The following is a 24,936-nucleotide window of genomic DNA, read 5'->3' as shown; positions in this document are numbered from 1 at the left end:
AGAAATAGAAGAATTCATTGGGAATCTCAAGGGATGCTGGACAGACAAGACAATCTCGAGAAAGAAGAACAAAGCTGGAGGACTCACCCTTCCTGACTTCAAAACCTACCACAAAGCTACAGTCATCCAAACAGAGTGGTAATGGCATGAGGACAGACGTATAGACCCATGGACTAGAACAGAGGACCCAGAAATAAGCCCTCCCATATATAGTCAAATGACTTTCTACAGGGCGCCAAGATCAAAGGGAAAAGGGCTGTTTTTTCAACAAATGTTCTGGGAAAACTGGATCCCCACATGCAAAAGAATGAAGCTGTCCCCTTACCTCACACCATCTGAAAAAATTAACTCAAAATGGATCAAAGATCTAAACATAAAAGCTAAGGTATAAAATTCTTTGAAGAAAATATAGGACAAAAATTTCACAACATTGAATTTGAAAAGACAACAAGGGAAAAAATAAATAATTTGGACTATATAAAAATAAATAACTGTGTATTAAAGGTCACAATTGACAGAGTGAAAAGGTAACCTACAGAACGGAAGAAAATATTTGCATCACATATCTGATAAGGGATTAATATCCTGGGCATATAGAAAACTCAACAACAAAAATCAAACAACCCAATACAAAAGCAGGCAGAGGACCTGAATAGACATTTCTCCAAAGAAGAGATACCAATGGCCGATAAGCACATGAAAAGATGCTTAACATCACTGATCACTGGGGGAATGCAAATCAAAACTACAATAGGATACCACCTCGTACCCAATAGGACAGCTCCTATAAAAGAAAAACACAGGAAAGAGGAATTGGGGGGAGGATAGGGAGAAACTGGAACATGTGTGCCCTGTCGGTGGGGATGTACAATGGTACAGCCACTTTAGAAAGCAGTTTGGCTGTTTAAAAATATGTTTTAATTCAATAAATTAAAATTCTACTCCTGGGTTTATGCCCCCAAAGAACTGGAAGCAGGAGTTCAAACAGATACCAGTAGCTCATAGCAGCACTACTATTCAGAGTAGCTGAAATCAATGCATGACGGATAAACCAAATGCGGTCCATCCGTACAACAGAATATTATTCAGCCCTAAAAAGGAAGGACATTCTGACACAGGCTACAACATAGATGAACCTTGAAGACATTACACCATGTGAATAAACCAGTCACAAAAAACCCAAATACTGTGTGATTCCACCTAAAGGAGGTCCCTGGAGGAGTCAAATTCACAGAGACAGAAAGTAGAAGGTGGTTGTCAGGGGCTGGGGGAGGGGGTGGGGACTTGGTGTTTAATGGGAAGAGTTTCGGTCTTACAAGGTGGGAGGGTTGGTGGTGAGAGCCGCACAGCAACATGGGCATCTACACTGCTGCTCAGCTGTGCACTTAGAAACGGTCAAGATGGTAAATTTTATGCCCTGTATATTTCACCACAATGCAAAAGAAAGCACCCAACCACTCGGGCAAACTTCGGGCCAAGTGTGCTGTCCCGGGCCAGAGAGAAGGGTGTTCCCCGAGAGGTGCGTCGTCTTCTTGGGGACGTGGGGGGATCTGTGGGAGGTCCTGGGTTTGGGATCCCCGCTCCAGGGCTGCTGCCCTCTGGGGGGCTTGCGGAGACCCTGGGCCGGGGAGGTCCCAACGGAGGCACTGCCTTCTGGCAGCAGGGGTTGGTGGCACTGGGCTGCTCCAGAAAGCCCGCCCGCACACAGCAGAAGCAAACGCTGCCGCCCTGGTCACCTGACCCGCGGCTGTGGGCGCTGAGCCGGCCCGGGGGCGAAGCACTCCCGAGTCACTCTCCCGTCGATCACGTGCTGTGGACGGATGCAGACGTCATGCTGTTTTGGAAATACTGGAGCAATAAATGATCCAAGTGAATTTTACCTGTCTCTTTTGACTGTTTAAAAAGGTGGTTACCGGACCATTGAACATCCCACGTGGGGCCTGCATCACGTTCCTTTTGGACAGAGCTGCGGGGACCTTTTCCTTCCAAGACCTGCAAAGGTGAGGGGCGGGCAGCCCGGGGCAGGGGGGAGATGGGGCGTGGATCCTGGGGTGGTGGGAAGCACAGGGTAGGCACTCTGGGGGACCGGGGTGGCTGGGGCTGCCTCAGGAGAGCAGGGAGGGGCAGGTTGTTTTGAGGACCCCTCCTCATGAGGCACCTGCAGGCCCAGGCCAGGCCCGGGGACACACCGAGGGAGGATGGACCCTCACGTCCACCCCACACGATCCTTCAGGCCTTCAGGATTCCCTACGAGAATCTGTGCAGAGGGACTGCACCTCCGGCCTCTCCAGCTGGCACCCGACTGCCCGGCACGCATGGGGACCCCAACCCTGCGGCCCTGGCTTTGTGAGCAAACTGTCCGACTCAGCCGGTGCCAGGAGGCTTGCTGAATCGGTGGATGTATGGATGGATGAGTGAGGGAGTCAAGAGAAGCCCCGACCCCAGGGGGAGCCGGCACTCTGAGCCTCGGCCCGGACGCGCTCCGTTCCCAGGGTCTCTAAACCTTCTGTTTGTGGTACCCAGCTCGCTGCTTTGCTGGCCCCTGGTGGCCGCCCGCCGCCCGCCCCTCGTAGGGCCCAGCGGTTACGTACGTAAGACCCGGACGCCGTGGCGCAGGGCCTGGACCCGGCCGGGCTCGATGGACATGCTGAACGAGCTATGCTGGTCTCCGACTGTGCGCACCTGGCCCTGCTCGGCCGCCTGGCGGACCATCACGGTCAGCTTGTTGGCAATGATGGTGTTCAGGACGGAGATGGCCACCATGGGGAACACGAAAGACATGAAGGTGTTGATCTGCGAGAGGTGGAGAGGGGCAGCCTGTGAGGCTGGGGCAGGGGACGCGCCCTGGCACCCACCCCGCCCACCGGCCCAGGTGTAGGGGTTGGAGCGTGGGCGGCGCTCGGTCTGTCCGTTCCCAGACTGACTCTCCGCCTGCTCCCACAGCCCTGGCTTCCTGGGGGAGGTTTGCAGACTCTCTGTCAGCTTGGGGAGCCCTCAGCCTGTACACAGTGTGGAGTAAAACCCTGGGGCACCCCGGCTGCGGTGAGGGGCCGGGGCTCTGCGTTCCCGGGTCTGGACAAGGAAGCGGTCCCTCCTGACTTCTCTCCAGGATGGCTCACCCAGCGTCCCTCGTCCTGCACACGTACAGCTCACGTTAGGACACGAAGGGAAGACCCGCCCCCCACCCCACTTCCTCTCAGCCCGTTGAAAAGCGCTTCTCGTTGGCAACTCTACCTTCCACGTTTCTCTGCCTCTGGGGAAACTGAGTCTCCGGGTGCCGAGGGGCTTTGCCAAAGTCACCAGCTCAGAGCGGCTGGACCTGGACTTGAGCTGGAGCCCAGCTCCTCAGTGACACCAGGCTGAGACCCGCCTTCACGGGCACCTGCTCAGCCCGAGCAGCTGTGGCCTCCCTGAGCTGCCACTGGCGTTGCTGACAGGGACGCAAACCCGCCAGTGCACGTGTGTGGCCCTGAGCAGCGATGGGGAACGGGCCTCCCACCGAGCTGGTCCTGAATCCGCATCACCTCCCAGGGCCCCGGAGTAACAGCCTCTGGCGTAAAGCCGCGTTTGCCGCTGGCCTTTGCGCACGCTGGTCCGCACGCCACGCTCCGACGCCCGAGCTTCTAAGTGTGGGCTCGCGAGCCCTTGTGAGGGGGCGGTGCCTCTTCGCCATGCCCCCTACCCAACCGCCGCCGCCCTTAACGCTCACGTGAAGTTCAGAGTCACAGAGCAAACGGCTGCACCTGGAGAGACACCTGCACTGGCCCCACTGGGTTCCGGGGTCTGCACGGGGTGCCGGGCTCCAGGCTGCCCCCTCCACCTCCTAACTCGGGTTTGCGCACAGCCCTGAGAGCAGAGCCGAGGGTCCCGCGTGGAGGTCTCCTCGATGGTAGACAAGGACTGTCTCAGCAGGGTAAGGACCGTCCAGCTCTGCCCTCCTAATGCGGCAGCGGCCAGCAGGAGGCCAAGAGGCGCTGGAGGCTCTAGAACGCCGATGGTTCGCCTCCTGGGCCTCCTGGATGTCAGACCTCTGTCCCGAGCAGGGCAGCCCACACGGCCCTCTCTTTGGGGCATTGGCCGACGCCTCCGCAAGTCCTGCCCGCCCCACGGTGCTCCGGGTCCCGCTTGGGAGGACTGTAGGCATCCAGGAGATGGTGGCTGAGGCCACCTCTGGCTCCTTTTGAAAAAGACTCCCCTAAACTAGAGGACAAACACGTCAGACACAGGCCGCGTGGGCCCTCGGCAGGCGTCCTTTCCACACTTGCCAGCCCTTGCGCCCGTCACTCGTCACCCGCTGGGCGCTTGGGAGTGGCCTCCCCCGGGCACCCTTCGCTCCTGCGTCCACTGAGCTCAAGTGGCGTCTGGAGGTCCTCCCGCAGGACGATGATGGGCTGGTGCGGCCGAGGGGCAGCTCTGGGCCGGGGGCTGGGCTGGGGTGCAGGGGGATGCCGGGCCTGGGCCCAGGAGACAAACCAATTCCCGTGAGTCACCACAGCCGGGCATAATTTAAACAAAACAAATGTATTCAACACAGATTTTAAATGTCAAAACATTTGAAATACCATACTTCGATGAGCACAGACAGCAAAACAGCCACCTCTGGGGGCCGCGAGCGGTGGACCAGGGCCCAGGCCCCCAGCGGATCCCCCAGTTGGGAGAAGTCCAGGCCCTGATCCTGAGGTTCTGGAGTGGGGAGAGGGGCCCTGGCACTGCAGGCGCCCCCCAACAGAGGTCTGGGGACGAGGCTCGGGCCGGCGTGGGCTTCCGGAGGGGCGTGTCTTCTCTCGGCCTCCCCCGCCCCTCCAGCCTGGAGACTGAGACTGAACCTGGATTGTGGGGTACCAGGGCAAGGCCTGGCTCTCGGGGTCGCCTTCTCTTGCCGAGGCCCACAGCACGGATGGGAGCTCAGCCTGTACCCCTTTCCTGCACTCCACCCCAACTTCTGGGAACAGGGGAGCAGCCCACTCCCGGCAACAAGCAAAGAGAAGGGAGTCTGCTAAGCCCTGTGCAAGATGTCCAGGAACCACTGCAAGTGTAGCCACAGGAAGGACAGAGGGGAAGGAGGGGCAACTGGGGCCCTTCCAGACAGAGACATGCGGACGTGGAGGGATGCGCCTCGTCTATGCATTTGTCCCAATAAAATGTGAGAGCACCTGGGGATAGACAGCCTGCCTCTCAAATTCAAATGGAAAAAAAGATAATCTAAGAGTAGGCAGGAAAGTTCTGGAAAGGAAGGTGACAGGTCAGTAGGGGACAGGAGGCCTCACCCACTATGGGAGGGCACTAAAAAGAGATTGTAGGAGAAGAGTTTGGCGCGAATAAATCAGGGGAGCAGGAGAGAGGCCAGGAGCAGTTCCGATGAGGCCAACGTGGCCTGTGGCAAAGGCAGCGCCGGAACCAGTGGGAGGAGGTGGCTGACGGGCTGCAGAGCTGGGGGCTGGATGCTCAGGGCCTGCTGCTTCCACTGTCCCTTCCCAGGACCTCCGTCCGCTTCCCTGGAAACATCCACCCCGCTCCATTCCTGGCCAGTGGGCACATTCCAAGAGGCCCGGCTGAGCCCTCATTGGACACACACAGGCCGCACGTTCACCTCTCCACCAATCACGTTTGTCCTATGAGAACCAGCCCCAGGCCTGCTGTTCAGAAGAGAGAGCCCACCTTTGTGGAGGGCCTGCTGAGCAGGAAACTGCTTTTGTGCCCATTGGTTCTGTTCTCCCACCTTGTGTGGGGGACCTGCCTAAGAACGGGCCCTCACAGGTGAAAGGAGAGCATTTGTAATTTTGTGAGGGACAGAGAGTGAAATGGTTAAGCAGCAAAAAGAAAGTGGAACAGGACCCAGGTCTGTCTGGGAGGAAGGGCTGCCCCCGACCTGCCTGCAAACAGGTGCGGGGCACCAATGGAATGTGCATAGCCTGGCCCGCAGTCACGGGGTCCTCGTGCCTCTGCCTCCTCCTTCGAGGCTGTCGTCCCGTCCACCCTTCCTCTGAGGGGCAACAGCTCGTCTCGTACCGGCCTGTTTCTGATCCCACTGTGTTTAGGTAAAGAGACAGCCCCTGGACTCCGGGGCTTCATGGCTCAACGCCAGCCTGCGGTGAGTGGGAAGGTGCGAAATACCGCTCAGGGGCTTCCCTGGTGGCGCAGTGGTTAATAATCCGCCTGCCAATTCAGAGGACACAGGTTCGAGCCCTGGTCCGGGAAGATCCCACATGCCGCGGAGCAGCTAAGCCCATGTGCCACAAGTATTGAGCCTGCGCTCTAGAGCCCACGAGCCACAACTACTGAGCCCACGTGCCACAACTACTGAAGCCCATGAGCCACAACTACTGAAGCCCACGTGCCACAACTACTGAAGCCCGCGTGCCTAGAGCCCGTGCTCCGCAACCAGAGAAGCCACCGCACTGAGAAGCCCGCGCACCACAACAAAGAGTAGACCCCCCACTCGCCACAACTAGAGAAAAGCCTGCGTGCAGCAACTAAGACCCACCACAGCCAAAAAAAAATATATCTCTCAGGGTGTTTGCAAAACTCAGCAGCTTGTACAACGGCTTCTGAGGGGAGAGGCAGAGAGGAGGGGCTTCCTGTCAAACCCTCCAATGTAGATGGCCTCGCTGGCCTGGCAGGGGCCACCCCCAGCAGATGACCAGTCCAGCCAGGCCCAGGCTTCAGGGACCGCCTCCTCCTAACCTCCTCACCCAGCAAATGCTGAAAGTCCCCTCCCTCTCGGCCACCACCAAGGGCAGGACAATGATGCAAGTCACTCCAGAGTCCCTGTTTGTCACTGTCACTCAGCACAGCCCTGCTCGAAAAGCAAAAACCCAGAACAAGTTCAATGCCCACCCACTCGGGCTGGTTGATAAGTTATGACGCGTCCACACCACGGGGTGCTGTAGACACTGAGAATGACCGACGGGGGGGCCAAGGTCATGGTTTAGTGAGAAGAGCAAACACAGAGCAGCTGGTGCCTCCGTAAAGTAAGGAGCCGCCTCGACGCCCAGGATTGCTCCCTGGAGAGAAGCCTAACAGAGGCTGACCCAGGCCGACTCAGGGAAGGGCAGGGAGCTGGGGGGCTCTGGGCACGCCCTCTTGACCTCAAAGCACCTGAGTGGAATGAATGTCTGTCCTGTGACAGGTGCCCGGGCCCCTGCTCCCACAGTGACACGAGAACAACACACCCCACCTTGCCGCCCTGGGATGGGGTGTTGGAGGTGGAGGGCACCAGGTCTCAGGGCATCCACCCTTGCTTCACAGGCGGGACACCAGGGCTGGGAGGGCAGACACTGTCCTTCAAGGTGACACAGCCCAGAATCTCCCAGGCTGACATTGTCCGAGTAACTCTGCCCTCCAACATCCCTCATCTCATGAGCACCCAGACCCTCCGGACGCTGCTGGGATCCCACCCAGGAGGGCACACGCGGTCCACGGCAGACAAGCGTCTGGGAAAGAAGACAGACGAGCGTCGAGGGCCCGCTGCTCTGTGGGTCAGAGCCCTGACCGCAGGCCTGAGTGTCTGAGGAGAAGCCCAGCGTGTGCCTTTAGGGGAGGGACCCCGAGCCTCCCCAAGAGCTGCCTGCATTGCTGAGGCCCCAAGTGAGTCATCTTAGGGCCTGAAAGGCCACCTCGGGTGGGGGAGGGGCTCCACGGACTGCGTGCAGCTCCGGCTTAGCTAGGCCACTCGGGCCACTAGTCCCGGCCCCTCACAGTGCGGTCCCACCCGCCGTTAGGTGGCTGCAGTGCCAGATTTTGGCTCAGTATAAAGGACTTCCGCTTTCTGGTTGATACACACTCTTTAGCTAACACTTTTTTTTTTTTTAAACAAATTTATTTTTGGCTGCATTGGGTCTTTGTTGCTGTGCGTGGGCTTTCTCTAGTTGTGGTGCGCAGGCTTCTCATTGCAGTGGCTTCTCTTGTTGTGGAGCACGGGCTCTAGGTGCGTGGGCTTCAGTAGTTGTGGCACTTGGGCTTAGTTGTGGCATGTGGGCTCAGTAGTTGTGGCTCACGGGCTCCAGAGCGCAGGCTCAGTAGTTGTGGCGCATGGGCTTAGCTGCTCCGCGGCATGTGGGATCTTCCCGGTCCAGGGCTTGAACCCATGTCCCCTGCATTGGCAGGCGGACTCAACCACTGCGCCACCAGGGAAGCCCCCCTTTAGCTAACTCTTAACAGAGTGCTTTCCATGAGCCAGACCCATGTTCAGTGACTTGCATGTGTCACCCTGTGGAATAGGCACATAGAAGCTGTTGGTGCTCTCACTTTATAGAAGAAAAAGCCCAGACACAGTCTGACCCACAGCCCAGTGCTCGCTTCCGTGTCCTGGGGCCTGTGACACGCAGAGAGCAGAGAGCAGACGAACGGAGAACCCCCTGGTCGTGGGAAAGTGTCGGGGGACCTCACTTCGGTGGATGCATGCCCCACCCCCAGCTTCCCAAGGAGGACACTTTGGGTAACTGCAAAAATTTGACAACAACTTCTAGTCCAAAGGCCACAACTCCATGGTGATCTCTCAGGACTGAACATCTGTCCATTACTCTCTCCTTTCTTTCTTTTTTTTTTTGTGGTATCCGGGCCTCTCACTGTTGTGGCCTCTCCCGTTGCAGAGCACAGGTTCCGGACGCGCAGGCTCAGCGGCCATGGCTCACGGGCCCAGCCGCTCTGCGGCATGTGGGATCTTCCCAGACCAGGGCACAAACCCGTGTCCCCTGCATCAGCAGGCGGAGTCCCAACCACTGCGCCACCAGGGAAGCCCTCTCCTTTCTTTGATCTCCCTTCCGCTCCACGCTGCTCCCCGTGCTCCTCTTCAGGTTTGGAGTTTCTGGGAGACGACTGACCAGAGTCACCAGCGACTTAGAGTGGAGACAATGCTCGTGCCCCAGGGAGACTTAGGGTTCAGGACCATGGACAGAGCCCATCGCTGCGGAGGGGCTGCCCCGGTGGAGAGGCGTGCCGGGCTGGGAGCAGCTGTGGTTGGCAAGACTGGGTGGGGAAGGACTGGGGAGTGGGACCCCCGAGCCAGCTGGGGGCAGCGATCATCAGGAACACTCCACCCTGTCCCCAGACCCCTCCTGTCCACTGATGAAGGGCAGGTGAGCAGCCTGTGACCTCTGCAAGAGGCCCCCACCGAGTCCCCGCTGCCCGCGCAGCCAGCAGCCCTGCACGTGGGAGTCTTTGCCCTCCTGGAGTGCCGCAGCCACAGAGGACCCCCCCCCCCCGCCCTGCAGCCACATCCTGCCTGGTCCCGGCTGTGCTGCAGCGCTGGCACCAGCCGGGCTGCCAGGAGACCCTCAATCGGATTAGGGAAATGGCCCTCCCACTGCGTCTGTCCCTCCACCTGTACCAGGGTCGCCGTCCTCGAGGAGAGACAGGATGGGACCCTGCCCTCAGCAGCACACAGGGCAGGTGCTGGGGGCCTGGCCTTGGCTGTGAGTTGGTGGGGGGTCGTTAATCACCCTGGGTGTGGAAGCCGGGGTGGTGAGTCGCGTTCCGGTCGTGCCATCCCATCTCAAAACTGCATCGAGACCATCTGTAGACTGAAGTCCTGTTTGCCGTGTTTTCAGATACCTGTTGGCTAAAAAGCCCATGAGAACCTTCAAATCAGTGGGACATCTGCTAATTAGCAACCGACGGGGCTGTAAAAATACTTGACAAGGACAGGCGCAGGGCAGGGGGTGCAAGTCTGACCCCGGGCCCGGCCCCCGCCTCTGTGTCTCACGGAATGTGGTCAGGGAGGCACCTTAGCGGTCACCTGTCACCTACCGTGAAACCACAGCCCCCCGCAGGTGCAGCCCAGCTCTCACCCCCACCGGCACCTCACACCACGACGATGACCATGTACTCGCTCGTGACAAATTCTGTCTTGCAGGGTGGCTCCCGGTCCAAACGTGAGCCCCCAGGGTCGGTTGCCAAGCCTTCTGTGTGTGCCTTTCTGCCGTGTAGGGCCACCTTGATTCAGGAGTAAAAGCGGGGCCGGTTCCGCACAGAGTGTTCTGCGTGCACCCTTGAAGGAAGTCAAGCATCGAAGAACGTTCTCCGCTCCACGCCAGGAAGACCTGGGGCCCTGGTCTTAATCAAGAGCCCCTGGGGGCTGGCGGACGTTGGGAGTGGATTTCCGGGGAACCGTGCGAATCCCCCAGCTGTGCCTGGGAGTGGGTCCTGCAGGACCAGGTCCAAGCTGGTGTCACGTGCATTTCAGAAAGCGCTTAGGAAGGAGTGGAACTCCAGGCCCGGGGCCTGTCCTCCACCTCTAGGGGAGGGCGGGGAAGCGGCCCTACTGCGCGTTCGCTGGCCCTTGAATCTCCAATTCTGTGATTCAGCTGTGGGACTGAATCTCCAATCCCACGATTTTCAGTGTTTTCTTGCCATGTGATTGTGTGGGCAGCTCAGCAAATACCCTGTTCCTTCCCGATTTTGAAGTACCGTCCACTGGCAGAGTGCTAACTGCGTTCCCCGTGGACATCTGGCCCTGTACCCAGTGTCTCAGCTCCTTTCAATAGAATTAGCGCTCCGTCCCTGCTTGCGGGGAATCTGATTACGGTAGACCTGGAGCCGAGCGGCCGGTGTGAGGGAGGGGGGCTGGGAGCGGCCACCCACGTCCCCCCAGGCCCCACTGGACCAGCGTTTGGATCTAGTTTTTCTCTCAAGCTGACCAGCCCCTGGGCGTGTAGGGGACCTTGTGCTCTGGGCGTAGCCCCGGGAAGTGACACTTTTGCTCCTTCAGCCAGGCCTCCTGGGGCTTCCACCCCAAATGGCTGTGATTAGGAGTGGGGCGCCTTAGAAATGATGGTGGGGTCCTGCGCCCCACCCCCACTTGGTCCCCACCAGCGCCGGCGGGCCCGGCTGTGCTCTTCTCCAGGACAAAAGTCAATCAGTAAAGGAAGAGGAACGCCAGTGGGTGCTGGCCAGCTGCCCAGCGCCACTCCAAAGCTCCTTCTCCCGACGACCATATCTGTTAAAGGCCGTTCTTCTTCCGTCCCCGAGAGACCACAGGCCTCCACGAGGCTGCGTGACCACATGGTGTTCCACTACGCTGTCCTCCTGCATGGCTGCACAGGGCCCCTCTGCAACAGTGAACAGCCCTGGCCTTTGCACCGTGTGAACGGCCTGGGGCACACGAGACTCACTGCTCTCCACACGCGTGTGAGAGGTGGGCCTGTGGGGTGACTTCTGTTTCTAGAACTGGAGTGAAGAGCAGAGCAGCCCAGGCTGGGGTCTTGCCGTGCCCCCTGGGCACGTCCCCTTCTCACACTGGGACTGTGTCCTGCCTGTGAAGGTGGGGGTGGCTGGTCCAGCTTGAAGGCCAGGAGACTGAGGACAGCCCAGGCTGGCCCCAGCCCAGTTCCTGCCCTGCCCGCACCCCTGCAGAAGGACTCCTGCCTGACGCAGGCCCTGGGTGCCTGGAGCACTGTTGACGTCTGAGCTCGAGGGCTGGGGGGGAGGGGCGGAGGGGGCGCTGATTGGCACCCAGGGAAGCCTCCCTCTCTTGAGAGCCAGGCCAGTGGCTTGCAGGGACGCCAAGAGGCCTTCCTGATGCTCCACTCAAGGCTCATCAGCCCTTCTTTTCCTCGGATGCAATTTCAGGAAACGAGGCTGTGCTGCTCAGGCCTCCTGTGAGTCAGGCAATTACCTGGAGACAGGCCCAGGGCAGCTGGCTTCCTCCAGCCCAGGAGCCGCGGACCTGAACAGGGACAGGCTCTGCGTCTCTTCTGGAATGTTCCAGCACCCTCCCTTCTGTTTACCCGCAGCATCCCCACCCCTCCCCTCCCCACCGCAGGCCCACCAGCCTGTGCTTCACGCTCCGTCCTCCATCCTCTGAGTGCACCGTGCGCCCAAGCCCACCTTGTCTAAACGTCACAAGCACTTATTGAGCACCTGCTGTATGCGAGGCACCCTGCACACAGACTGAGGTGAGCGTGGAGGACAGGTGGACAGATGTGGCATGGAGCCTGGGGGGAGAAGGGCCATTTTCTGGAGGAGGGACCTCCATGCGGAGACCTGAGGGATGAGGGGCACCCATGGGCCTGAGAAGGAGGGGAGCACATGAGATCTCGGGAGCCCGGGGGCCGGGCGGCGTCAGATCCCAGACAGTGGGCCATTTCCTCCTGGTCATGGAAGAGGGGGAGGGGTGAAGGGGGGGTGGGTGAAGGGGGCAGGGGTGAAGCAGGGGACTGCGGGCGCAGCTGCGTTTGCATTTCGGGAGAGTTCTGCGGGCAGGGTGGGTAGGGCCTGGGGACAGAGGGCCCAGGGAGGGGCCCAGGCCCCGGAGGGAGGTGATGCGTCTGTGTTAGGGCGGTGCCTGTGGGGATGGACACATGGAAGTTTGGGAGGCACTGGGGGGCTGAGGCAGGCCCCGGGGTGGGTGGCCATGGGGGCAGCGAGGGTGATGCTGAGAGGAGGTCCCCCTACACCCTCAGCCTCTCAGGGCCCCTGGAGCCGTGCGCTTGGCGGTGCAGGAGGCTCCAGGGCAGAGCACGTCTCCTTCTGAGCAGGTGTCTTTGCTGCTGCTGACCTCCCAGGTCAGAGGTTCCTTCTTACATTTTTCCTCCAACAATTTGAGTCTCTTTCCCATGGAAGTGCCCTGAGCAGAGATGCTTTCCCGAGTCTTCCACCAAGTCCATCTTCCGGGAGGCGCCCTGAGCTGCTGGGGCCCCTCCTCCCCCAGAATGACTCACTGAGTTCGTGAACTGGGGTTCTTCCCCCTAGGTAGAATCGCAGGGTAAACTGCAGCGTGCGGGCATCTTGGAGCCCCACTCCCAGCCCAGCCTGGGTACCTGCGACCTGCAGACACGGGGGGAGACGTGGGGGAGGGGCAGGAGCTCGGGGTATCGTTTTGCCCTTGAGGTGGGTGCACGAGCCCCCACAGGCCCGGGTCCCCCGTCCTCTGCTCCTGGCGTTGCCGGCCCATGCCTCCCGCCATCGACCTGGGCGCTAACTGCAGCCTCTGGAACTGTTCCAGGTGCACTTATTGGGGCTCGTTCAGGGCAACCTTGTGCCCCTCCCCCCTTCAATTAACACCGGCCCTTCACCGGCCAGGGAGGCCACTCGAGGCACTCCCGGGCCTTGGCCTCCCTCCCTGTATGGGCCTGGTCCCTGTACTGGGCTGGGCCCGGGCTGAGCTGGTAGGCAATCCCGCCACTTGAGGGCACTGATGCGGTCGGTTGCGTAAGGGTCAGCGCTGTGAGGTCTCTGCCTCTTCTGGTCAGTCTGTCGTCGTCCCCATGGACTAACCACAAATTCTCACCAACGCAGAGCTACAGGGCAAAACCCAAGCGACGCCGGGCCTGAGCAGTCCTATGATTGGAGACACAACTTCAAGGTCACCCCTTGGGCGGGGAGACAGCCGGTCACTGTGGCTGCTTTCCCCTGAGGCCCAGGCACGGCTCTAGCCCCGTATGTCCAGGTGTCTCTGGACTGGCCGCCACAGGCCCCCACACCACCAAGTGGCGTGCTTGCCCAGGGGCAGTACTGTGCCTGCCCGCAGCCTCACAATCACCAGGACCCCCCAGGGGCCGTGCGGTGGCACCTAGACTCCCCTAGTCATCCCAGATGGTGAGGCAGCTCCTCGCAAGCTCTCCTGGACCAGACTGCGCCATGAACTTGCCACCCTGTGGCCCGTGGCAGATGGCCCTTAGGACGGCCGAGAGTGGCTCCCACCTTGGACGCCCACCTCTTGCAATGTGACTTGGCCACTCCTCACATAGAGACGTAGGGTCTGTGGCCCACCCCTCGACTGGGCTGGCTCTGACCAGCGAAATGCAGCGGCCGTGTTGGCCTGTGCCTTCCCAGGCAGGCCTCACACTCTCTTGTTGGCTCTCTCAGAATGTGGCGGCCACCATGTGAAGAAACCCTGATTTGCCTCTCACCCTGGGACAGAGCCCAGGTGAGAGCCAGCACCAGCCTCCAGACAGATGAGCGAGGCTGTCTCAGACCCATCCAGGCCCCGTGCAGCCACAAGATGACCGAAGCCACATGAGTGGCCCCAGCTGAGACCGGCTGAGCCAGCTCAACTTGCCATCCAACGGATCACAAGCAAATAAATAGCTAGTGTTTTAAGCCAATAGGTTTGGGGCTCTTTTGTTACGCAGCAGAGGTTAGCTGAGACACTGCCTTACAAAGTGCTGTGTTTTTAATTTATCTGCCCCACCACTGCATTTTCTCCTTGGAGGGAAACCTTGCTTAAATAAAATAACATCGCCCCCAGCCCCTGCCCCAAGCACTGACAACAAGTCGTGTGAAGGCAGGGGGATGCGGTGGGAGCAGTGGGCAGGGTCATTTGTGTGGCTGACTGGGCTGTCTGACCCCAGAATTTGGGTACTTTTTTTTCTTATCTCTTTATAGACTCTGGTTCTAGGGACAGGTTGCCAGCAGACAGCTGGCCAGGTGGGGACTGGTTTTATAAAGCTTACTGGGCACCACCTGTGATGTCCCACCCCTCTCGCCACACTGCAGAGTAGGGTAAGAAGCATGGTGGGGGTGGGGGCAGTGTCTTTTACTTTTATTTCCCATGAAGAGAGGCTCATCAGAGAATCTGACCTGTGGGTCTGACTTCTTGAAAACCCAGCAGCGTGTAATTAAAGCTTGAAAGGGAAGAGCCGGCTGCTGAATCAAACTCAAGTGAGTGTGAAATCAAACATGAGAGGGCCCTGGGCAGCTGAGCCCAGCTTGAGACGAGGGACCGGCATCCTTTAAGGGGTCTGTGCTTTGACGGTGTCTGAGTGGTCTTCCCTCAAGCCCCCAAACCTTGGTCCCACTTACTGTGCATGTGTGTTTGTGTCTATGCGTGCACGTGTGTGTGAGCTGCGTGTGTGCACACTTGTCTCCTGTGTCTGGCCCTGTCTTGCTCTTGGTGTAACCGAGCAGGGCCTCCGGGTCCTTCCAGGGACAGACTCCTCCCCCGCGTCCTCTGCTGTAGTTCCTCTCTGAAGTTCTCAGATAGCAGTACCTGAGGCGAGCTTCCTGAGCTGCTTCACAGATGCTAAAACCCCCGCCAAACGGAAGAGGTTAAGTACTTGATGACCATGACCATGTAGCCCCCAGGCCCCCTGGAGTCTGAGCATTGATAATGTGAGCCCACCCTGTTACCTCGCTGTCAGCCAATCAGAGAATTAATTGTGCACGAGCTGATCACACACCTTGCGACTCCCCCCACTGCCCCCCGCCACCCAACTGGGCCTTTAAAATGCTCCCCTGGGGCTTCCCTGGTGGCGCAGTGGTTGGGACTCCACCTGCCGATGCGGGGGACGTGGGTTCGTGCCCCAGTCCGGGAAGATCCCACATGCCGCGGAGCGGCTGGGCCCGTGAGCCATGGCCGCTGAGCCTGGGTGTCCGGAGACTGTGCTCCGCGGCGGAAGGGGCCACGGCAGTGGGAGGCCCACGTACCGCAAAACAAAAAAAGTGCTCCCCTGAAACCCATCGGGGAGTTTGGGCTTCTTCAGCGCTAGCTGCCCGGGACTCCATGTTTGGGGCCCACAATAAACGCTGCATCGTCCTTCACAACCAACTGTCAGCAGGTTGGCTTTACTGTGCGTGGGCGCGTGGCCCTGAGTATGGTTGGGTGACACTGGCTCACGCAGAGCCCGGGTGGTCGCTTCAGCGAGGGAAACGCCTCATGACAGCTCGAGGCCTCGGCTCCCTCCACGTCGCCACTGAGAAGGCCATCAGGTTCTATGCTGTCCAGCTGCTGCACCCCTGATTCCGAGCAGACCCTGCGGCCCCCAGTCCATGCCACTACCAAGGGGACGTGTTTCTGAACAAACTTCCCCTCGGCCAACACCCAGGCTTACTATAACCACGGCGCACTGGTTTCTGTTGAGGGATGAAAATTAGCAGATTTAGACGATAATTACCTGGCTCTGAAAATTAGCCTCTAACGAAAAGGGTGCTTGAACCCAGAATCCAAATTTGACGTTCAGACTACGTGCCTTTGAAGAACGCTCTCAGCCAGAAATAGGGGTCGGCCAGAGCCCCGGCTCTCGGCCACTGCTTTGCCATTCGCCACCCGCCCCCCGAGTGGGGTCTGCAGGCCCAGCCTCACAGCCTCACAGCCTATGTCCCTGGTGCCCCCTCACCTGTGCATTTATTTTGTGTGTTACGTTTCTCACCCTCGCTCCCACCTCACATTACACAGAGGGGGCGACACCGCTGTGGACAGAAAGTGTGTCCTACAAAATTCACCTGTCGAATCCTACCCCCTCAGGTGATGTGTTAGGAGGTGGGGCCTCCCGGAGGTGATGAGGTTGTGAGGGTGGAGCCCCGGAATGGGGTCAGAGGCCCAGGGAGGCCCCTGCTCACCCCCCAACGTGAGGAGAGGGAGAGGACACAGTCAGTACCAGCGCCTGGATCCTGGTTGTCCAGCCCCAGGGCTGTGAGAAACACACGTGTTGTTAGAAGCCCCCAGCCTGGTCTGTCGGAGCAGCCTGAGTGGATGGAGATGGCTCCCCGGGTTACCTGCGCCCAGGGAGCGATGGGAGGGTGGCACCTGGGGCGTGGCCACCAACCTGTCCTTAGCCGCGTGGAGGAGGCTGGGGGCCGCCCATCCCGTAGGGGTTGCTCCCTGCAGAAAGCATCTTGTCAGGGGCCACCTGCTCTGCGTCCTCTCCCACCCATGCGAGGAACTCAGTCTCCCTCCTAACGCTGTGTTTGTCCCAAAGGCACATCGGTTCATTTGTTAGACTGGGCGTGTGTCAAGACACTGACGTTAGGTTTTTGATGCAGAAGTGCGATCCAGCTGAACCCGGCGCCTGTGCGCGGAGCAGACAGCCTTTCAGCCTCTCCTGTGGCCCCACCTCCCACCTGCAATTACGGCAATTTGCATGACTGTGAGTGGGGCTGGCCTGGGCCCAGGGCTGTTCAGAGCGCCAGGCTGTCCTCACGCCCCCAGCAGGCCAGGTGAGCAGTGGCAGAGCCGGGGACGGTGGAGAGGCCGAGGGAGAGCGGTTCCCCTGGGAACTTGTGATGATGCGTGTGTGTCTCTTAGTTGCTGCCACCCCGCCCCGTGGCTGCCTGGGGACAGAGCCTGGTGCCCTCCAGTCACCCACGCACTGACTGTGTGAACGAACAAATGAACGACCGCCCGCCCAGGCTGCCCTAACACAGTACCCTCAACTGAGCAGCTCATAAACGGCAGAATCTATTTCTCACAGCTCTGGAGGCTGGAGGGCTGAGACCAGGTGCCGGAGTGGACGGTCTCAGGTGAGGCTGCCTTCCGTGTCCTCATGTAGCAGAAAGAGGGCGAGGGGCTCTCTGGCCTCTTCTTATAAGGGCGCTAATTCATCATGGGGGCTGCACCCTCATGACCTCATCACCCCACAAGTGCCCCATCCCTTAATACCATGACTTTGGGGGTAGTGTTTCAAAACATGAATTTGCGGGGACACAAACATTCAGTCCAGAACAGCTGGCAAAGGAAGGGATGAGCTGTCTCCACATGGGGGGGCCCCTAACCTGGGGGAGGCTCTGGCAAACGGCCCCAAGCACACACGGGAGCTTTGTGTGCACGGACAGGCAGCTTCCTTTCCCGGGAGGCAGTGTCTGCGGCTGTACAGCCCGATAGAACAGTGCGGTTTGTGCCAGCCGTCAATGATTTACAGTTTTCTAGGGGCTACATTAAAAAAAGTAGAAACGGGTGAAAATAATTTCATTAATAGATTTTATTTAACTCAATACATTCAAAATATTATTTCAACGTGCAATCAGTATAAAAAGCGTTAGTGAGAGCCTATAAATTTTCCTTCATCCAAGCTCTCTGGAATCACGGTGTGTATTTTACACCGAAAGCTCCCCGGGATTCAGACTGGACGCCGCACCGCACACAGGGCAGCTTGGAGTTCTCATGAGAAGCCACGCAGAACCGTTTCCAGGTGGCATCCACCCCACAGCCCATGGCGCCTGCACTCCCCTGGTCCCATCTCTGGTCAGTGGGGGAGACAGAGGTGCAGCCTCCGGACCCCCGGTCATCCCCAAAACAGGATGCGTCAGCGTCTGCACAAGGTCAAGGATGAGTCATTCATTCACAAGGAGCCGTGAGCAAAGTTGCGCTAAAGAGTGAAGCCTCCCTATAGGGACAGTGGGCAAGCAGCCCCCCTGGAAGACACTACAGGAGCAGCACGGACCCCAGCGCAGCCTGCGTGTGGGGCCATAGCTTCCAGAACCAATAATGGCCTTCTCTGTACCCCACGAAGGATCCAGATGTACCCAGATTGCCCAGTGGGCAGGGGCCACAGGGCGCGCTCCCGGGAAGGCATCCTCTTCTTTTGTCCTGTCACCCACCAAACCTCAGAAATGAACCAGAGTTTTGTCAAGGAACTAAGCCCTGAGGACAGGACGCTGGGAGGGGCGGCGAGTCCCAGGATAAGAGGCAGAGCAAGCGGCTTCCCCACCTGAGTGTCAGTCTCCTCATCTATAAACGGGGACAGTCGGGAGAGCCCCGAGCCCCAAGGGTGGCCACGGGGATCAGAGTTGGCTCTCAAACCATCATTAGTGATGCCGGGAGCAACCACGTCAGGGCTGTCACAGGGCTTGAGGGGGACCAAACATTAATCACACCTTCGTCATGGACCCCTCACGTGAGGTCTGCTCACCCAGCTCAGAACCTTCCTTATCACCTGAGACCCAAGTCAACAGCGGCCACCAGAGGGTGGGGGCCCCTCCCTCTCAAAGACCGGACCACTGCGCCGTGCCGTCCGCGAGCTGACCCAGCGCATCACTGGGTAAGAGGCCCCAAGCCACTCAATTGCAGCCACGATTTCTAGACCTTCTCCCAGTCCGGAACATTGGAATGGACACAGACTGACTCCACATGGAGCCCTGAGTATCCCTGACCGAGGGACACCACCGTCCCTGCGACAGTGCTCACAGCCCGCAGAGAGGAGTGTGGGCGAGCATGTCAGCCCGCAGCTCACGCTGGAACCCATCGCTTCTTTCTCTCCTTATTCTCGCTAATGTTTATGCCCTGGAGCTGAGACTTGGAAGTCTGGTCGCACAAAGGTGTCTCCAGGCGGCCTTGCGAGGATGCAGACAGAGACGTGGATGCAGACACAGAGGCTGCTTCCCTGTTATGACTGGTAATCAAGATTCATTTTCTCTGACAGCTCTTATCCCGAAAAGACAACCACACGCTGTTGATGACATGTAAATTACTTGGGATTTGCAAGTCAATTGCTTTCATGAATATTCATGGATGCGTGATACCCATGCGTGTGGCTCTCAGGACACAGACTGCCTGGGATCCCAGGCGTGCGTCTCGCAGGGACGTGAAAAGGCTGCCAGAGGCCCCTTTCACCCAGATGTCAGCAGGGTCCGCAGGCCGTGGCTGCCCCACGGTGATCCCCACCCGCAGGAGGAGAGATGCTCACTGGGGAACGGGGAGGAGTAGGGCTGCTCTCGCCCTGTTGATCGACCTACTTCTCCTAAACCAAAGGTGGCCACGTGGGGCTCTGGTCTAGACCCAGGGCTCCCTGACCTTGGCCGGGTGGTGGGAGTGGGACGAAGCTGCAGGCCCCCCGGGACACGCACACACCTGGCTCCCCGTCCATCACCCGACACGGGGCGGGGAGCTCCGGGGTTCTGTTCCCCGTGGCCACGGGCACCCAAGGAAAGCTGCAGCAGCCAGTCTGTGAGCTGGACAGTTGGAGGGAGCCTGGGGTCCACCCCCGGGGGAGATGCCTGGCCTTCTGTGGCAGCTGCATGGCCCGGCCGGCCCGCGGCTGACCCACCTGGTGATGGGCCCTGTGCCCCCTCCTGCTTGTGGGGTAAAAACACGCATGTGCGCCCAGTGGGTCAAAGGCCCAGGAACTCAGACGTCAAAGATATTCCTCTTGAACCAAAGCAAAGTGGGTTTGGGTTGGGCCCAAGGCAGACTTCCTGTTTAAACTAACTGCTAAAGCCAGTCGTTGAAGGAAGTTTGGAAATGTCCTGCGTGAGGAGCAGAGGGCCAGTGGCCTTTACTTCCAAATCCTGACACAGGGGCTCCCCACCAGGTGCGGCTCTCAGTGACCTACAGATGAAAGCTCACTGCGTCCTCACCGCAGTCCAGATGGGGAAACTGAAACAAAGGGAGGTTCCCGTCACCCCGAGAGCAAGTGCAGGTGGAGACGTGCATCTAGGCCACCTGCCTGGCTTCCGCTTGCCGCTAGCACCAAAAAAATGAAACACATTAGGTATACATCTAACAAAGTATGTACAGGGTGTATGGATGGAAAATCACAGAACTCTAGTGAAAACCTCGAAGAATATCTAAATCAACGGAGAGAGAGTCCATGTCCATGGATAGGAAGACTCAATACTGTTAGGATTTCAATTGTCTTCAACTTCATCTATAGATTCAACCCAACCCCAGTCAAAATCTCAACAAGTTATTTTGTGGACATTGATGAATTCATTCTGAACTTCACAAAAGACCCAGGACAGCTAACACAACACTGAAGGAGAAAAGCAAAGTCGGAGGACTGACTACCCAGCTTCAGGACTTACTATGACGTCATCAATTCAGCACGGCACTGGGGAAAAAGCAGACAAAGAGATCAGCGGAACAGAACAGAGAGCCCAGAACTACATCCTCACAAATATAGTCAACTGACTTTCACAAAGGAGCAAATCAATTCAATGGAGAAAGGACAGTCTTTTCAACAAATGGTCCTGGAACAACTGGACAACCATATGTTAAAAAATGGGCCTTAAACCTTAAAAATTAACTCAGAATGGATCATAGACCTAAATGTGAAATGTAAAACAATAAAATTTCTAGATAGTAACACAGGAGAAAAATCTAGGTGAGCTTGAGTTTGGCAACGTGTTTTTGGATGTAAGAACAAAGGCGTGATCCATGAAAGAAAAAAACTAAGTTGTATTTATTACAATGAAAACTTCTGCTCTGCAAAGACACCGTTAAGAGAATATGACAAGCTACAGATTGGGAGGAAATATTTTCAAAACACGTATCTGATAAAGATACGTGGAGCAACTAAGCCCGTGTGCTGCAACTACTGAAGCCCACGCGCCTAGAGCCCGTGCTCTGCAACAAGAGAAGCCCCCGCAATGAGAAGCCCGCGCACCGCAATGAAGAGTGGCCCCTGCTCGCCGCCACGAAAGAAAGCCTGCGCGCAGCAACGAAGACCCAACGCAGCCAAAAATAAAAAAATATTTATTTTTTTTTAAAAAAATATAAAAATAAATAAATAAATAATTTAAAATACATAAATAAAATGGGCACAAAATTAGAGGATTAAGCACTTAGCAAGGGGCCACCAGCTGCGTCTGTGAACAGGTGACCCTGCCTTAGCGCATGTCCCCCCGCGCTTTGTCCCTCTGATGACCCTCCGTCTGTGACGTCCCCCTGGCTGAGGGGCTCCTTCCCTGACTCCAGGCCCTAGCCCGGAGGCAGATGGTGCAAGACCAGATGTGTCTGGGCCGGTGGCTCCAGGGGCCCCTGAGGGGGACCAGCGGCCTCTGACAGAGCTGTGGGAGAGGTCAGCCCCTCCTGCCCTTGTAGGTGGCGGCCCCCAAGTCCTCCAGCTGGATGCCAGGGAGCAAGGGGGCCCTGCTGTTCTGTCCCCCATGCCCTGAGCCTCACCGTCACCAGCTGCATCCTGCCTGCCGCTGCCCCCACTGACTGACCCCCTGTGCCCGCCTGGAGCCTGCCTGGGCCAGCCAAGCTTAGGACCCGGACCTCCTGGAAAGATACCCACTGTTGGGGGAGCAGAGGCCCCTGAGTCCCTGGGAGGAGGGCAGCACTCTGATGGAGTCACAGCACCCGGTAGAGGCCACTGGGGGTGGGGAGCAGTGGGGTCCGGGCAGGCGGTGCCCTCCCACCTGGGTGCAGCGTCGCCGGGAGCCCTTGTCTGCAGCCCAAGGGCGGGGCCTGATGTTGGGCCAGTCCAAGGGGTTTCCGCATTCGCCACCCAAGCCTCAAGCCCGTCCGGGACAGTGTTCATCCACCAGCTAGACCTAAACCCTAACCTTCCTGGCCACGCCTCTGCCCTGCTCAACAAGCTCTCAGGTGGGCACCAGGGGCCACTTCCCTCCGGCACTTGGGGGAGGCCCAGTCCTCGTTTGCCTGCTCCCGACTCCTGGCTTTAGCACGGAAGTCCCACAGCCCAGGAAGCCCTCAGTCCCGAGCACACGGGGACTGGTCACCCTTCTCAGGGCCACAGGGGCTAAGCTCCTGCGGCCGCCCTTCCCCCATGCACGGCCAAACTGGGCTGAACCTGGTCCCACAGAGGGGTCATGGGCTGTCCCTGCGTGGAGTCAGCTGCCCTCACCCCCGGCCGCAGCGGGCGTGACGCCCCGGGTGAGCCCTCGGGCTCTGGCACGCTTCCCTGTCGTTCAGAAGACCTCTCCTCCCCCACAAACTCCCCCGCCGTCGGTCCCGCTGCCTTGCACCAGGGGCCGGAGGCCCAGGCGGGGTGGGCTCTGTCTCCACCCTACGGACAAGGAAACCGAGGTGTGAGAGTTCAACCGCCTAGCTGAGGCCCAGGGCTGACATCTGAGGCCTCGCGGGTGCTCGCCGGGGCCCGAGGGCTGAGGCTCCTGGAATTTTCACGGCAGCCCGGGACGCAGGTGCCATGCTTGTCCTTGCATCCGTGGGACCAGGGCATGGAGGGCTGGATGCTCGAGGTCCGCGGATGGGCAAGCTGGGGTGCCTGGTCCTCTGGGGCCAACGTGCCTGCGTGGTACCCCCGAGGACATCACCACAGCTGCCCCCACCCCCGACTCACTGCTATAGGCACTCCTGCCCCACCCGCGCCGAAGCATGGCCGCCCGTCTCCTGACTCATCACCCTGAACTCCACCCTGGCCGCTGGCATGTGTCACAGACCCGCTGAACTCTGCTGCTCGTGGCTGTGCCTGGGCGGGGACCTTGGACAGAGGTGCAAGCCCCGGGTGGACAGCACGTGTCCTCCGCTGGGCCGGGGCGGTCTTCCGGTGTCCCGCAGGTCCCCTGCGCTGTGACAGGCTGCAGGTGCTGGCCCTGCTACAGGCCTGTGTGACCTGAGTCACTCCTGGCCCAGACATGCCCGATGTGAGGGTGACAGCCCAGCCCCACCTCCGGGCAGGACAACCTCTGGGCAGCTCCCGTTCCGGGGCGCCAGTGGGAGGAGCTGAGGCTGGACTTCTCCAGAGCCCCTCACCTGCCACCCCTGCTGCCCCAGACAGCTGCTCTCCCCACCCTCCCCGGGCCCTCCCGGGGGCTGCAGGCAGAGCAGAGAAGCTGACCTGGGCGAATCCATGGGCTGCAGGCTGGGAAAGGCGGCCGAGTGTGCGTCTAGGCACCGACAACTCTCAGCATCGATTACCTGCCAGCCAGGAGCCCCCAGGCACGGATGGACGAGGGCCAGACAGTAGGACAGTATCTCTCTGACCGTTGTCGGGAGGGGCGGGGTCAGCAGGTGCCTCGGGGGCCCCTCTCCAACTGGCACCGCAGGTTCCCTCAGGATAAAATCCACCCAAGACCCTTCTCTGCTGAGAGGCGTCTCCATCCTGAGCCCAGGGCCCTGCTGAGAGGGGCTGTGGTGCAGCTGCCAGCGCCCGGCCGAGCACCTGCTGGCCCGTCCAGGTGGGCCTGGTGGACGCCCCTCTATTTTGAACGAGGAGCAGGTGTTTGTCCCCAGAGAGACTGCCTTGCAATCTGCTCGGCAGAGAAGCCCAGCCTCCCAGTCAGCCTGCCCGCCCTTCACGGATGTTCCTTTTTTGTTTTCTCTTTTTGAGCAAGACGTGCACACAGAAATAAACTTCCACTGTGCACACACTACCTTCTCCAGAGCCCTGGTCCAGCCAGAGGGAAACGGGCCCAGGGACCGGTCGGCAATTAAAACCACAAACGCCTTCAATTCACTGAAATAGAAACAGCTTTGCAGAGGGGATGTTGAGAAACGAGCCCTCTGCAGTTCTTAGAACCAAACATAAAAACTCGCAGGAGCAAAGCTTCGGTCAAATGGAAGCTTTGCTCGCTCTTGCGTTGAGCTGTCCGTCTGCCCCCTCCCACCCGCCCCCCCGAAACCTGGCAGCTTGCCGACCAAGTCAGATGCCGGGGAGTCAGAGCTGCCTCGCTTGCTCTGCCCACGTTCCTCAAGGAGGAAGTGGAGCCCAAGGATGGCTACGGGAGTTGTGGGGTGGAGGGATGGAGGGCTTCCTGGAGGGGGCAACCAGGGGCCCAGCTGAGCAGGTGGGGGGAGGTGAGAACATCAGTGCCAAGAAGCCCAAGCCTCCGTCCTGCCGGCCAAAGCTCAGATGCTCAGGGAACCTGGGGACAGCAAACCACCCCCTTCCCCAGACTTGAAAGCCCCTCGGCCCCTCCTCCAGGAAGCCCTCCTTGCTTTAGGAAGCCTGACACTGCTCGCAGATCAATCTCACTCTTCCTTGTCCTCACAGGGAGCCCTAGGAGGGGTGCAAAGAGCCGACTGGCCCTGTTTTGGCCAGGCCGTGGGCTTTGGGCACTCCTGCGGTCGTGCCGGGCCTGGCACTGTCTGCTGTGACAAGGGGTGAGCAGCGCCAGGAGCTGGCAGCTGGGCTGGCCCTACATCGGTCACAGCACTGGGGGGCCCAGGGCACAGAATACAGATGCTCTGTCCCCTGGTCTGCTTTGCCAGCCCTCGCCCAGGAACCAGACTGGCCAGTCTGAGACAACATCTCCCCTCAGACTCCCGGACAGGACGGGCGGCACTGAGAAGAAACTCGGGGCAGCTTCTTGGGCAGCCCCGCCCCCGCCCTGGGCAGTGCCTCAGGTCCTTGCTGGCCCCAGGAAGCTCCTGCAGACCGAAGTCCGCCCTGGATGTTCGCCTGGGTTCCCGGGGTCCAGGGGCCATCTGCCGCAAAAGCTTTCGGCTAGAGATTACGACTGGCTCAGGGTCCATCTCTTCCGGCTGGAGGTGCTTCCTCCAGCCACCCTGGACACACATCCTTGTGGAAATCCACGCCCAGCTGTCCCGTCTGTGCTGCCTACTGTAGTCGCTTT

At 59.1% G+C, this 24,936-nt stretch overlaps 1 protein-coding gene across 1 annotated transcript in view; it reads right to left on the bottom strand.

Annotated features, from left to right (window-relative positions):
- Positions 1-24,936, bottom strand: part of NTSR1 (neurotensin receptor 1) — a 45,888-nt gene that overhangs the window by 1,598 nt on the left and 19,354 nt on the right. Inside the window, exon 2 of the mRNA XM_030841653.1 lies at positions 2,592-2,793. Within this exon, the coding sequence (XP_030697513.1) occupies positions 2,592-2,793 (202 nt within the window). The remainder of the gene's footprint in view (positions 1-2,591; positions 2,794-24,936) is intronic.

Source organism: Globicephala melas, chromosome 15 (genome assembly GCF_963455315.2).
Source record: "Globicephala melas chromosome 15, mGloMel1.2, whole genome shotgun sequence".
Taxonomy (NCBI): Eukaryota; Metazoa; Chordata; class Mammalia; order Artiodactyla; family Delphinidae; genus Globicephala; species Globicephala melas.
This window is presented reverse-complemented; position numbering and strand designations above follow the sequence as displayed.